Source organism: Lipophrys pholis (genome assembly GCF_963383615.2).
Source record: "Lipophrys pholis genome assembly, chromosome: 10".
In the NCBI taxonomy this organism is placed as follows: Eukaryota; Metazoa; Chordata; class Actinopteri; order Blenniiformes; family Blenniidae; genus Lipophrys; species Lipophrys pholis.
Window position 1 is genome coordinate 7366152 of NC_137640.1, and position 15705 is coordinate 7381856.

Consider the following 15705-nt stretch of genomic DNA (forward strand, 5'->3'; position numbering starts at 1 on the left):
AATACATATGCAAACCTCAAAAAAGTTAAATAAATTAACCCACTTTGGAAGTACTTGTATAACCAGTGTTGTTTTTGTGTAAGTTAATGAAAATGACAACATCACTGTTACCAGTAACCCCTTTTTAATGGGGGCTACTTTATTAGTTATTGCAAATCAAAAGGTACTTGTAAAAGTAAGTCTTCCATTAGTTTTAATCATCTCGGCCTCATTAATGTGTACATTATTGTAGTGACTGTGACACATTAACTCTGTGGGTCATTCCAGTGATTGATTTCATCTTTAAGTGCCGATGTTATATCTGTTAGGAGGTTGGTCTGTACTCTGAACGTGAGCAGTATTTGACGTGAACCGATTCATAAACTCATGACAATAAGTAGAAGCGGCATCAGAAAAGCTGAGAGAAATTACCAACATGCAAGTAAGTTAATGCTCATCCTGCTAAAAAAAAAAAAAAATCAGATCACGATGAATAAAGGCCACAGCTTTCATGTTGTTCATGAAAGTTCATTTAATGTGTGACACAACTGAGGAACAGCAATAAAGAGACGTCGGTAATTGCAAAACAGTAGCTCAATTGAAAATAGTAGTGCTCATTTATTTGTAACACCCTAGATGTAGTTCGCTGCTCATGTTCACACAGCATTTTATTACTTTATTTAGCAATCGGTGGTGCTAACTTAATGGTGGTGACTTGTAAAGTATAAAGCTCGTTTGATAGTCAAACAATCCACTGAACAATTCAAATAGTTAATCAACGTATTGAACAATTGCTCACAGTACTAATAAATCCCTCTTACTTGGATGTTGTTTTTGAATTAACCTGTTAATCTCAGCATGAAGTTCAAACTAAAAGAAAATACCAAATAAAAAACCAAATGAGCTTTTACAGAATTGTAACTCTTGAAATTCAACAATGTTAAAGTAAAAATTGTTCTCAAACCGGAAATGTTTAAGGAACCATGAGCGACACAGTGAAAATTTGAAATTACATGACATCTTGTTTGGTGGCGACACATACACTTAATTACAACTTTGTTGACCTCTTGAGGATTAACTTGATCTCAATATGATTGAAGCTGATCAATTTGTCACATTGATGGGGGATTGATGACTACAGGCCACATCTGCTTCTGCTCCAAACTTTTTCCAACCTATCATGCTTCAAACCCGCTAAAACCAGGCCATAGGTTAACTCTACAGCTTGTGCTTCTTAATTTATGCATCTTCAGGACACATCCAAAAGCTGAATTTGTGCACAGCTTAATAAAAAAAACCCCATCAAATTCTAAGATTACTCACAAAGGTTTTTTTTTAATTTTCACTTAAAAATTAAGCAGTCGGTATAAACATGTAAAGGAAGCAAACGTCTTGTGTCCTTTCTTCCACTCTCTCTGGCCTTGCTCAAACCGCACATGGAGGCAACAACAAACAGCAAGTAAAAGCAATTATCTGAGGCAATGTGCAAGAAATAGAGGTCTGGCTCGGCGGCCGCAGCGCGGCTAAATGTGACACACTGACAATGAGCGACCTTGGGAGTGCTTCATGTCGAAGGAAATGTGTACGTGTCTGTGCAAGCCGCAGACTCTATATGCCAATGCATGACCGTAAAGGCGAAAAATGATGAATGGAAAATGTTATTATGCTGCCATGAAATTCATGCGCCGTTATAAGCTTTTCTCTACCGAAAAGACACTTTCATGCATGCGTATGAGTGTTTTGGTGAGTGTGTTGACTTTCATCTGTCTGTGTTTGAAAGTCCGGCGCCACAGTCCGTCTACATCGTTGCGTTCATCAGTGGTAAAGTCGGCGTCTCGGTGCTCCAACTTACTGCAGATTGCATCAGCCTCATCTGAACCGTCTGCACACTCTGGCTCGCCATCGCAACGCCACCTGGCGGGAACACACTGTCCGTTCTTACAAGCGAAGTCCGTGGTCGCACAAGTTTTCTTTGCTGTGGGGAGAGAGAAGAGAGACAGAGAGAGACAGGATTAAACAAAACATTCCCCTATGTCTCAGATTAGGTTGAAGTCGCATTTTGTTTGCTGACCGGAAAACGTATCGGGATACACTGAGTGGTAAAGTAGCATGAGCAAAGTTTTAGACTTCACTTCACGAGTCAATAAGGCAAGGCAATTAAAATTTAACTTAAGTCAAGACTAATTCCTGGGCACCAGCTTCAAACCAATTTTCCAGTCCAACTTCAATTTAACCTTCAGCAGGCAATGTTTTAATGCAGTGTTGGTGGTGTGCTTAAGTGCAGCTTCCAGCAGAAGCCGTGAGGGGATGAGGGGTGTTTAATTAGCCAGCTTTTGCTGACACCTCTTATAAAAAAGCTGATTTAGTGCATCATCACAGTATAGGATCTATTGTAATAGGATTTTGGGGTGGAAAGTTTCACAATTTCACATTGTGAAGCTGTATCAGTGTAATGAACCTTTCTTTTTCAACATGATGACAATGTGCATGAATTAAAAACGATCATGTTTTCTTTTCAATCCAAACAGAGATCTTGAGATGGAGTGCAGAAAAAGTAGACTACGGTCACAAAAGGGGCTTGTCTATCATAGGGTATAAGGCAGAGTACCAGGAGTTTTTTATCGTTTTTTTTTTTTGAAAGCCACACACGTACAAGAAAAGCAAAAAGAAGAACCAAAAAAATATATATATAAAATGCTCCCCAGAAAGACCCCAGATACTTTCAACCTGGACCATCTTGCAGTGACGCAATAGTACATACCGCCCCACCACGTTTCCTTTATTATTATTAGTTTTTCTTTTACTGGCAAGAGGCCACTCATGTATCAGTTTAAATAGCACTAATATAAACACTTCAGAGCCGGTACAGATTGAAAGTGATGAAGAAGATGTTTGTTTAACGCAGAAGTGTCAAACATACATCTCGTAAGCCGGCATGTTTTGTAGTTTAATCAAACTTTAAAGAAAGTATTTTCAGACAGTGCTTTTTTTGCAAGCAGGTTTATCAGGCTTTCATTTCGATAGTATAATTGAGATCGAAGATTAGTGGACACCTCCCGTTTAACGTGAATGAGCAGTACGATGAGAGTTTCATTAGGCCGCCTCTATTCACGGGTCTGTTGGATCGCATGGTGACAAATGAAAAAAGATGACATGTGAACAGCAAAGCAGTGTTCATCAGTCTGCCTCGACTGCCTCAAAGGTTTTCCACCCAATGATCCACCTTCCAGCCCGCTCTTTGCAGACCCGCCTCGGCTGCGCTGTGTTGCGGTTTTCCCGATCGCCTACGGACTCCCGAGGTTTTGTGCACTCACTTTCTCCAAGCAAGGGGAAAATTGAAGCACTTGGGTCTGTCACGGGGAGAGGCAAAAAAAATCCTTCTCTTTGACAGCGAGAGCCACTGAACAAGAGAAAGCACTCGCTTGGCGTGTTAGCAATGCCTTGCCTCGCTGTGATGAAATATATATAGAGAGAGAGGGGTTGACAAATAGGGTGTGTGTGTGTGTGTGTGTGTGTGTGTGTGTGCGCTCCTGGTGATGGTATTTGTGTCCGGGTGATTTTCCCCTGACAAGCAGAGCGAGTGACTGCTGCTTGCTCCACTTTTTCCTCACGTGAGCTCTCCACTTTGCTGACCTCCAGTTCAACTGAAAATACACTGGAGGTTGGATGATGACACCGTATGTGAATGAATCATATTTGACTTACAAAAGCCAGCGAGATTTAGAACCGACGATCAATACCACGATAAATATGGTGGTATACAGCCGAGAGACAGTGAGGGTTTCCATCAGGGCACCAGGGGGGCTGAAGCATCGGGCACTTCATGAAATATATTCAATGATGGTGTTTCAATTCTAGTCCCAGCGGGTTACCTCAGCAGAAAACAAAGATGTAATAGAAAACTTGCTAGCGATCTTTATTACAAGCTCTTGCACCCAGCAGCTGGGTTTGTATAATGGCGGAGGCAAGAAGGTCACCTGGTGTAAAAACTAATCGAGTATCCAAGCAGCAATGATTTGACGTGGTGAAGCTGGAGAGTCGGTTCACTTTCAAGTCATTTTGGTTTATTAGTTTGTTTAGTTCAGTCCCGAGCCCTAACCCCTGTACCCAGGCATTTAAAATGATCCTGGACAGATACTTTGTTCAAGTCGTTCCAATACAAATCTGCATATAAGATTACTAAATGTATATTCTTAAAAAAACAACAACACTGGAGTTGTAAAACTAGCTTCACCTTATTTGTAATCAACACTACAAACGTGTAAAGCTGTAAGTAAGTAAGTGAGTAAAGCTGAAGAGGCTCTGAGTCAGTGTTTCAAGCCTGGATGATTCCTCAACAAAACTATATGTGGGTAAAACATTTTATCTTATTGAATTTAATTGATTTTATTTTATTTCAAAACGGTTACCAAAACTTTTCAAAAGTTCCCAATTTGAAAGATTTTCCTCTCGTCATTTTCATTTCATTCGTTTTTCTTCATTCTGCTCTCTATTTCCATATTGACAGTTTCACATGTTTTACCGTATATGTTTGCTTATATACTTAAACGTTTTGCCCCTCTGTGGTTACCTAAATAGACACCAGGGTGCCTCGGTTGAATGTGGCTGAACAGACGCTATATAGTGGCACTTTTGAAGGAAACTAATTAAAACACCTCTTGTTGCTTTAAGCTGTACAAACAGCAACGTTTTAAAAAGGACCAGTCAGGGTTTTATGGAGGTGCAGCAGCTTTCCAAACGTTTCCCTGGTCGCAGCATCGCGTTAAGCAGACAAAAATAAGAGAAGAATACATTTTCTCATCCATGTAGGTAGTTTCCTGTATAAAGAACAGCCTAAGTGACTGTTGCTTCCTTTCTAAACCACTGCGTCCACACAGTAGTCTGGATACAACACTGGCAGTGTATCTGACTGCAGAGTTATCAGATAAACTTGAGCAAACTGAAGAGTTATTGTGTTTAAGTGCACAGGCTTGACTGTGCTCCGGTGCGTGGTGAAAGGCAGAGAAAAGACCGACGACATGAACAGTGGCCACAATAACACCATAAATGGTCGGAAGGCTGACAGCATCTCAGCAATGAAGACAGATGTTTTCTACATGCACATATAAATGTACTTATGGGGACGATGACGTACGGCGGATTGATGAAAAGACATGGACAACCGCACATTCAAAGACACTCACCAGCTCACAATATCGACCTTAAGTCGAGAGGGAGAGAAAAAAGAAAAAGGGGGAGCCTTAAAGACGTGACAAGAGATTTGAAGAAGGTGTAGGCCCAGAATAAATGAAAAGCGTGTCCCTCGGGAATACCGAGTCGGCAGAGCAAGAGACGAAGGTAAACAGAAAGAGGAGCGAGGAGAGAATAAGGGTTCAGAAACAAAGGACGGGGGGGAAGAGGCTGTTTAGGTGGGGTCTCATGTAATGGCATCAATCCTTACAAAGGACCACATAAATCCTTTACTTCCAAGCAGCATGTTAGCATAAAACCCATTTTACCTTGCCCACCGCACCTTTGTTTTTTTATCCACCCTTCCATCGCCGACTACAGTGTGATAACAGATGCACAACATATTCGCCAGGCTGTAAACTAAACAATGTTACAGTAGATCACAAATAAGGATTTTCTTTCACCTTCACATTGAATCTTGAGTCGCGGGGGTCATCCTAATCGTCGCCAAAACACGCTCACTTAATTCCCTTGGAGGTGCAAAATAGTGAAGGCAACAGATTGGCTTGACATGGATCTCTCACGCACACCCCCACACACCTGTGCACACACGGATTAATTAAAATGGAAAAGCTGGTAAACCTGAGTCTATCACTTTCCCGCAGCCCTTTACAAAAGTCACATTTCCTCTTATCTAACGGACAAAAAGGGAAAAAAAATGATATGTTTCACCTTGGCCTCTTTATTCTCTGAATGCCTCCGTCGCTGTGAGAAAATAACGTAAGTGTTTAATTAACCCCAGAATGACACCCACGCATATTTGTTCAAAAGTGACACTGGAAACAAGTAAAAACCAGAATCATATCCCTCGCCGATAACAATGAGTATGACAGATTCCTGCAGAATAACAACCCGAAGTGGACATTTTAATCACGTAGAACTGAAATACTACATCATAGATATTCATTACCATCCATTTTGAAAGTATGTAATTATAATTACAAAAGTGCAATCCTACCAACTTTTTTAATCCTGAATCCTGCAGACTAGTACAGTGTGGCGTACAGGGAAAGAAAGCTTCCTTGTAATGAAATAAGCATTCAAATAAAGCTCATTTTTCATGAAGTAACTGCAGGAATGAAAAACGGGCAATTGCATTAAAAACATTGAAGACGTAGACGGAGAAAACAATAAAAGTCCCGCTTATTCGCAGTACACATCGACTCTAAATGTTCCGGGAAGACACTAAGAATTCATTAATTGTGAAAGTGTGCGGTTTTAATGCCGATCCCAATGTGTGAAAAATGTGCCGACGCATCCCTGTGCCTCTCAAGACCTGCTGATGCATACACAAACAGCTGCTTACATTTACATCCTGATGCACCCCGGACCTTTCATATATGACTGTCATCCATATGGAACAGCCTGAACCCGCCTTGTGAGGTGAGAGTCGGTGTGTTTGTGTAGGTTTTCTCCGGCGCACACTCAGAGGCACCGAACACAAACCCCTCAACCTCCTGGTTGAAACATGTTTTATTTTAGTTGCAGAGTCGTCATAAAGGAGAGTTAATGAATATTTATGTGAAATATCAGACGAGGCGGAGAAGCTTGATTTCGTTTGTTGGTGGATTTTCGTCTACTCTCCTGAGTCACTGCTACTTTTGAACACTTAAATTGCACCATCACATTTTCATGCCATATCCATCATTCCTATTTACTTCTGTCCTTCAACGAGAGATCTTCCAGGTCTCCAGCAGTGTTTATTTAAGCAACTTAAACTCACAAGCCGCAATTAATTGGAGGTTGAGATTTATTTAGTTATTACTTAGAATCGTAATTGGCTGGAATTTATCTAACTTATGGGGTTAGAAATATATCAGGGACGCAAAATGGTCATTCATTTCAATATTATGCAAATGAGTTTGAATGAACTTAAACTCTGAAATTCAGCAGAAAAACAAACAGGACCACTAAATGAAATTAAATGAAGTGAACTTTCAATTTCACGTATGGTACAATTAGGTATTAAGGCTATTCTTTGAACGAGGGAGCCAGTCCGCACACACACACACACACACACTAAATATTATTAATATTATTAATATTTTAATATTATTAATATTGCACCATCAGAGTTGCTCTAAAGTAAACATCAGAAGGACCACTGATCAGTTCAGAAAGTGTTTCGGGAAAAAGTCTCAGGATGTTAAAACTGGTGGCCGTGACTCATCTGGTAGACCAGGTCATCTTCTTATCGAAGGTTGGTGGTTCAAGGCCCCATTTCACCTTGTCCATAGGCTGAAGTGTCCATGAGCAAGACACTGAGCCAAATGGCACCTTGCGTGGTTACCATTGGTGTGTGAATGAGCATGTGGGCGAACGTGAACAAAAGTGTAAAGCAGCCTTACACTCCTGACTCCTTAGGCTCTATATTCTCTAAAGGCTCTGTTCTTTCTGAACCTCTTGTCTGAGAGTTCAAATTCAACAAAGAAGTGTTCAGAGCTACCAAACATACGTATCAGGACCTATTATTATATTGAATGTATCTGTAATATCCAGAGGTTTGATGAAACTGCAAAGTTTTGGCAAATGGGAGACCAGTCAGGGGGGACCACAGAGCAATAGATTAGCGTCAGATCGTAACACGAAATCTAATATAACATAATGATACATGTATATTTTAGTTTAATATGTTCAAGCACCAAGCTCTTTTGGCAATGTGATAATAAATCACAACATTTTATGTTTTGCTGTTATAAAAGTATTTAAATAAGTTAAAAGGTAATAATTCACTTTTATAAGGTTTCTGTTGTGCAATTGTTTAACAAAACTTTCTCGCACATCACAAAAAAAGAAAAAAGTAGATTTTACGCCGCGTAATCTGCGTCATCTATGAAAGGTACTCAAGACAAAAACGTGATGCGAAATAAATCCCAATACGCCATCATGTCCGCTGGATTGTGAATTTGCAGGGACTTTCATTGCCGCACAGACTAGAATAATTAACTCCCGCACTGCCATGCTCTACATAAATATACATTTATAGGGTTATATAAAGCCCAACTGTTAAAATAATGCCAATCGATGCAGGAGAGTGGTCATGCAGACGGAGCTATAAAACATGTTCAGGACATACTTAAAAGGTGCTGCTGCTGCTGCTGCTGCTGCTCGGCCTGTCTATGCACAGCGTCCTGTTAATCTTCCGCTGACATTCAACTAATGTCACGCTCTGAAGACCCTCACGATCAATGAGTTACTGAGTTGACCTACTGGTGTTCACATTGCTCTACATAACACCCACACTGGACACCCCTTAGGATTCCTCTCCACATACTCCTGACGACATGGTCGGGACGGCGAGGCTTGACCTGTGGGCAGGTAAAAGGTCAGCCCCTGCCGGGAAGACATTCAATTTACTCCATTACACACTCAGAGGAAAAAGGGGAAAAGATATAAAACATTCAGGAACACAAAACATGATAGAGGAATGTAGTGTAATTTTTAATTAGCATCTATTGACCCTAACATGCGTTTTTTGTTTTTTTTCCCCCCACCTGCACCAGGTAACCAGGGCTAGAATGGTATATTATAAAATCCTTTTATTCAGCTGTAAGATTTTTATTAGTATTATTTTACAATACTTTAATCGAAGGCTCATCTTTTAATCCGGTGGGGCGGGGGCTTGGAGCATGATTGGCACAGGATAATATTATTGGGTTTTTTTTCTCTTTCTCAGGGCACCGCTTGTTTTATAAAAGCTATTTCTGCACAAAGGGACACATTTCATAACAAACTTTGAAAGCACCAAATGTCAAAAACTGTATAATTGCAAAATACAAAAATAAGACATGATGCACTTTTAATAATTTCACCGTTCATGTGATTTTATTTTTCTTAAACTTTATTCGGTGCGTTTGAAATGAAATTTGCCGTTTCTATAAAACATTTAGTAAAAAGAAATGCAGCAGTTTGAATGTAGAAATGAGTGCGTGTCCAGATCGTAGGCCCCGGAAATGTGTGTGTATTTCTAAGCGGTGGGCCCGGTGGAACAAGGTTGGAAACTACTGGTTTAAGCTAATCTGCTTTCAAGGAAAAGCAAACATCCTGCAGATCCTAAGTTGACCTTCTTCTGGTCCAGCAACGAAGGATCGTCATAACCTTGGACAGGTCGCTATTCCACACAGGGCAGGTATGGGCTTACAGACAATTTTGTCTCACGACTTGCCAAACATGAACTTTATATTGCGGGAGAAAGCAGGGTAAGCCTGTGTTGACACGTCAAGAGCATGCAAGCTCTGCAGAGACGAGACATTCAAACAAGGACGTGCACGGCTATCCTCTGCACCTCTGTGCGACGTTCGTCAGCAAAATTGTAAGAAATGAAAATACAGGAGCTCATTACTTTTAAATCAGGTTGATAACTTTGAAAGACACACAATCCTGTAACTTCCTCACCTGATTAAGAGTTTGAGTTTGCCCCGTACACAAGTTGGAGCCTTTAAAATTGTTTTGAAAGTCACAGGAGCCCGGAGGTTTCCAAACTAAATCTCGGATGTCAGTGAAAGAGTTTGAGGCCCTTCGGGGGGATGTTAGCCCCACATCACAGGAGGCAGGAGAGAAAGCATGGACAGCACTGTGTTTTTGTGGAGAACAGAAGTTACATCACAACACTGAAGTGATTCTTTGTTACATGAAAGCTCTCAGAAATACCTGGACTTCAGAGTGCTCAAGACAACAAAGTGAATGCAGTGTTGAGGAAAACGCACTAAAACATGTTTCTAGTGTGGACAAGATATACAAACTTCAAATCACACAACAAACCCTATGCGTCGTTTTTATATATTTTGCTTGTACAGTTTATCAACAGCATTCAAGCGGGTTCTCATACTTTAGTGATTAAAACAACCATCGGCTGGATGACAGCATTAGGTGTCCAACAGCCGGCTCATAAAGAAAATCTTCATAAATTTCCATTGCATAACACTAATTATATGCATGTACAAAGTCCTGCAAGTAAAGTCATACGACTTTGGACAGCCATCTGTTAAGTTATTTCCATGTCTTTGACTGGGCTAAACTCCTGCTGCAGGTCTTTTTGCATGCCACCTTTCCGCACAAATAAACTGTTGTTGTTTTCTGCTTACGGAGCAACCCAGTAAAACAAGAAGACAAGCTGAGAGAAGCCCGCAGCGATCCAGTCTTCTCACGTGGAATAAAGCCGCTGCAAATACGACACTGGTATGTTCAATTACACAGAGTGAAATCAGCGTGAGTTCACCTCATGTGCATGTAAACCTAAAAAAGCCGAACAAATTCAAATGAGAGAAATAAAAGCAGACTCGGCGAGTGTTTGCGATGGTTTCCGCCGACATGACTGCAGAGTAAAGACGGAAAGTCGGGTGAGCACTGAACAAAGAGACTCTGTGTAAACGGATGATTATGAAAATGAACTTCTCTCCATCTCTGCAGTCGATTCACATTATCGCTTGTTAGATTTGCTCCCCACTTTATTCAGAGGAGAAAACTTTCAGAAAAACTTCAAATGGAAGTTAAATAACGTCCTAATTCAAAACAAAGCTGTTCACTGAGCCATATCAACCAAGTACAAACATGAAAATAGTTTTTTCTCATTGCTCTGAATTGGATTAAACTTACATCGATTGTCTTGTTAACTTTATTAAATACACTCATTCAAATATTTAGAATTGAGGAATTTCAACTTTGAGGTGTTGCTGAAGTTTAAGTCAAGACGACTAATTTTAACACAACTGGATCTTATTAATACGTGATAAAAATCTGCCGGAGGGTGTAAAACCCATCGAAATGTACATATAGTTTAGAAATGTTTTTAAATTGACTGAAATTCTCACAGAATATATTCAAAAAGCCTTTACTATCTTGTGGTAACGGCGTCCTGCAAAATAAAAGTGATAAAAGTGACGTCTTATGTAAATGCTTCAGCTTATAATGGCTAATGAAACAAGAAAAAGATTTAAGTGCAACAATTCATTTAATATGACATGGAAGTTTATTATTTATGAATATTTTCTTTTGAAAGAAGATTGTACAGCCATACGATTTATGAGGAAACTACAAAACATTCAAGATAATTGAATCTCGAAAAAAATTAAATAAAAAGGGTCGAGGGGGGACAGTATGTCTTTGGCTGTAGACAAGTTTGTGGAGACACGGGAAAGAATGAGTCAGTAAAAGGTACAAGGGGGGGGGGGGAAATGAGACAAAATTCAAGGAGGGTGAGGGAGATTGGAAAGTGAGCCAGTGTGGGAGAACGGAGAGGGGAAATAGATGGTCCTCCACATTGTTGTGATCGGCTAAAGAGCTAAAGAACGGAGCGTGTCAGGAGAAGAAGAGAGGCCGTTAATCAGCGAGCACAGGTTGAACCACCAAAGTGAGGAAGCGGGGAATACTAAGAGAAAGCACAGGATCGGGAAACAAGGGAGCGCGATACGGTGAAGGAGACAAGTATAGTATTGGTCCTTTGAGGAGATTAAAGGCCCGTCCGGCTTCCCCAATCACTTGGAGACAGAGAGTTATTGTGGGGAAGGGACCAGAATACAGCAGCGGGCCAGTAAAGACGGCAAAACGCTGATGCAATAATGAACAATAGGAAGTGATCGGAAGAACCATTTAGCTTTTTATGTGAACTTTATCTCTTTTTCATTCAAGTAAGGTATTCCCCAACGACAATCGGGTAGAAAGAAAGAAAAAAAAGCGATCAATCCACAATAAACACAGGTTTAAAATAAAAAAAAAAAAGATATGGTAGACAGTTTTTCCCAGAGTCAAACAAAGTTAAGCTTCAAACTGGTGAGTTTGTAACTTGTATTCATGGTGGGTTAGAGTGCGAAGAGAGAAAGTTCCCACTTTTGGAGTGGGGGGAAAAAAATATATATATATTTTTTTTTTAACATGATCACACTCAGAACTTCAAAACTGAAAAGTGGGAAGAAAGGAGGAAAGAGCTCAGAGGAGTGAATGTACTGTCACTCAACACAGACATTAGTGCATACGCACTAAATGAATGCAAGTACAAAGACAAAGTCCAATAACCTCTGCCAACCGTATTTGTACATGTGTGAGTATGTGTGTACTTGGTTGTGACACACACACACACACACACACACACACACACACACACACACACACACACACACACACACACACACACACACACACACACACACACACACACACACACACACACACACACACACACACACACACACACACACACACACACACACACACACACTACAAAGGCCAGAGATGTGAAGGGAACTCGCGGACCAGCAACCCAGACAGCTGGCCAGATCAAATATTCTATATATTATGCTCCTCACAGTACATCAAATACCACCTACTGGTTCAAAGAGGCTTGTTACCGTTTTATGATCTCCCCACTCTCTGGACATTGGGGGCGGGGGGGGGGGGGGGGGGGGGGGGGTAAACCTATATGGCAAGATGTGGGCTCCAGGCTTTGAAAACAAAAACCAAAAAAAACAAGGGCATGTTTACTGCTTGTGGCAGAGGTGAGTGGACATGGGCAAAAGTCGGAGCACCTTGGCGAGAATTGCATCATGTTGTTGGGGGGGGGGGGGGGGCTGAAGCTCAGCGTGGCAAAGATGAAAGAGATAGAAGGACACTTTATGAGTCCCTACCTGTATATCCACTGAGATGAAGCAGATGTCGTTGGCACCTTCAAACGAGCGAACAGGTTTTAAAGAAGAAAGAAAAAAAAGCTGATGTAACCAGCTGACAGAGCTTGGCTTTTGGGGGACCCTCGTATCCTCAGATTAACCTGAAGTTAATGCAATGACTGAATGGTGAAATTGAGATATGTTGGGTAAACCTGCCTCCAGAAGAACATTGTTATTTGAGTGTAACATTAGTAAAATGTTGAGGTTTAATCCACAGCTATTGCATTTCTATTAAAGGAAGCAGTTTACATAAAAATGCTGCTTTAATTGATCTCAATTTTAAGTAAAATGCCTTTTATGTCCTCAACATGCAGGTGCAGTCATGCTTTAGAGAAATACATCACTTTAATTTGACAAATAAATGAGGATTGCCCAAAAATGAAGTGGACCGTGGCGTTTATGTGCATCGCACAGTTGTCACACAGAATAAAAAGGGACAAACTCCTAAACAGGATGAAATAATATCAAGGCAGCTCAGACTCTTTGTTGAGGCCTGCGCGGCTCACGCTCTTCTAAAACTGCTTCTCCGAGGTTAATCTGGTGTCTGTGTGTCGCTTTGCAGCGCGTGCTCAAGAAGCTGTTCCTACCTCTGCCTAAGTCCACATCTGTTTACGTACTTTAAGAAAACAGATTGCAGTCCTTTATCTGTGTCCTTGCAGAGAAACATAAAGCGCTTTTTTTTTTTTTTTTTTTACATGACTTGCATCGTCGAGATGGGGATTATCATTCAGGGGTGGTGGTGGGGTTGGGCGGGGGGGGGGGGGGGGGCGGGGGGGCGTGGTACTCAATTATGATTAAGTTTTAAAATAAAGCTTTGCCACAATGTACACAGCATTATCTAATTGTTAACAAAAATAAACACATGAGTGGAGAAAGAAAACTAACATTATGCACTTTAAACTTCCCACTCGTCCTTTGTTCTCTTTACTCTGTGTGGCAAGAGCAATTAAAAGCACACCCTCGGTGTCATCAATGTTTGCCTGACACCTTGACTAAATATTAGTGCTCTGGAATGACTGCTTAATTCCCGTTTGTCCTTGCGGAAGTTTCCTCCCTCAGTGACCTGTTTGACACGCACTGAAAATGTCAAATTTCAAAGCAAAATCTGTGTGCGACTGAGGAAGTAAAGTTCAAGGTCACGCTTAATGGATGGGTTTATGAGACGATAGCATTGTGAGAATGTGAACTGAACCCGCTGCATCTCTGTTTTGAATTTAGCGAGTCACATATGTCATATGGACAACTTACACTGAGAGGTCAAACTGCCATTCTCTATTTGCAGGATGTTTTTGTTTTTTTAACCATCTATAGAAGAAAGCTGCCGTTTTATTTATGTTTGATCCCCTGAACAATCGCTTTCAGCTACGGAATATTTTGTAAGAACAAAGACAGATCAGCGTGGAATCAAAAAGGAAGCACTCAGACATGATTCTAAAGTACATCGTAATGTATACCCATGTTGACATTGTGATCGGATCCCCTTTTGTTAGTTTCCACCGTGGCAGCATTACGTAAAATGTTTTTTATTATGGAAGTAGAAAAAACCAACGAAGCACCGCCTCTCTTATTGTCGTGTAACACAGGAGCTGTGTATCCCTTGTTTCATCATTCATTGAGCCCTATGTCAACCTTGCTGTTTAAACAATTACCAATGACATGGTTAGTTTATCTCTTTTATCTGTTAATTTTCCTACCCGAAGAGGAATACCACAGTGGGAATGTTGTGCTGTTGTCAGATCCCAGGATTTAACTCCCAGAACGACTGTGGTCAAATCAGCTGCATGGCGAAGCCTAAGACCTCCCAAATCCTGTCACATCCCAGGTCCCGGATCCTCGCTCCCCCTTACATAAGTGGAGCATTACAGCCCTGTAAAGCAGCTTAGACATATAGGAGAAGACCAAAAAAAAAAAAGGAAAAGAAAGAAGAAATATAGATATGTGGCTGTAGTGAAGCTCAAAGGCAGAATCAAGTCGGATATAATGGGATGAAATTAGAGGATATAGGAAGAATGACCCTCTTTCTCTATTCCCCTTTCACTTTATATTTCACGATGCACATTACATGTCTCTTCTCTGACCCTGCGTCTCTTTCATCAGTCAAACACATGAACAACAAAGGCAGTCACTTCAAACGCTGAAACTCACAGCGACCTGAAACTCTCACAGACAGATCAGAGATGCTTCTTGGTCTACTGTCCACACACATCCATTTATTTTAAAATTCCTTCAATAATTTTAATACAAAGACACAAAAGTACAGCCATTTCGCCCTCTGGGCTTCTTCTTCTTCTTCTTTTTTTCCCCATCTCTCTTTGTTCTCACCTTTTTTTTTTTTTTCTTTTGGAATGTAAAGTGGACAACAGACTTTCAGCCCGCTCTTTCTCCACACAAACAAACCTGAGTGTCGTTGCAGTGATGAATGACTATTTCATCACACTGATCTGAGAGCAGCAGCTTTGTGCGCCACAGTGTTTTAGCATTACAAACTGCTAATTAAGTCGCAGCACAAAAGGGGCCATTGTGGGAACACGTGGCGGGAGAGAAACAAACGGGGACACGCTTGCTTTTGTTTCTGCAAACCATGAAGCCTATCGGTCCTTCAAATGGCTGCACTGCAGACCGCGCTGTCACGTTGCACTGATTCTGTCCATCACAAGGAAACGGATGAAAGCGGCTGCAACAAGTATGTGTGTGACTCGGGACATCTCAAACACTGTGTGCAAATATTGTGTGTGTGTGTGTGTGGGGGGTGGGGGGGGATGAAAGAGAAGGAGATGGGTGTTTTCTTTCCAGGATGTCTGGAGACTCTATGAGGTCATATCTTTCTGCTTCAGTAGCG

General features: G+C 41.0%; 1 protein-coding gene across 1 annotated transcript in view; it reads right to left on the reverse strand.

Annotated features, from left to right (window-relative positions):
• lrp8 (low density lipoprotein receptor-related protein 8, apolipoprotein e receptor) overlaps positions 1-15705 on the reverse strand; it is a gene marked incomplete at its 3' end in the record, with an annotated part of 184217 nt that overhangs the window by 97522 nt on the left and 70990 nt on the right. The window contains exon 4 of the mRNA XM_080472772.1: positions 1832-1954. Within this exon, the coding sequence (XP_080328898.1) occupies positions 1832-1954 (123 nt within the window). The remainder of the gene's footprint in view (positions 1-1831; positions 1955-15705) is intronic.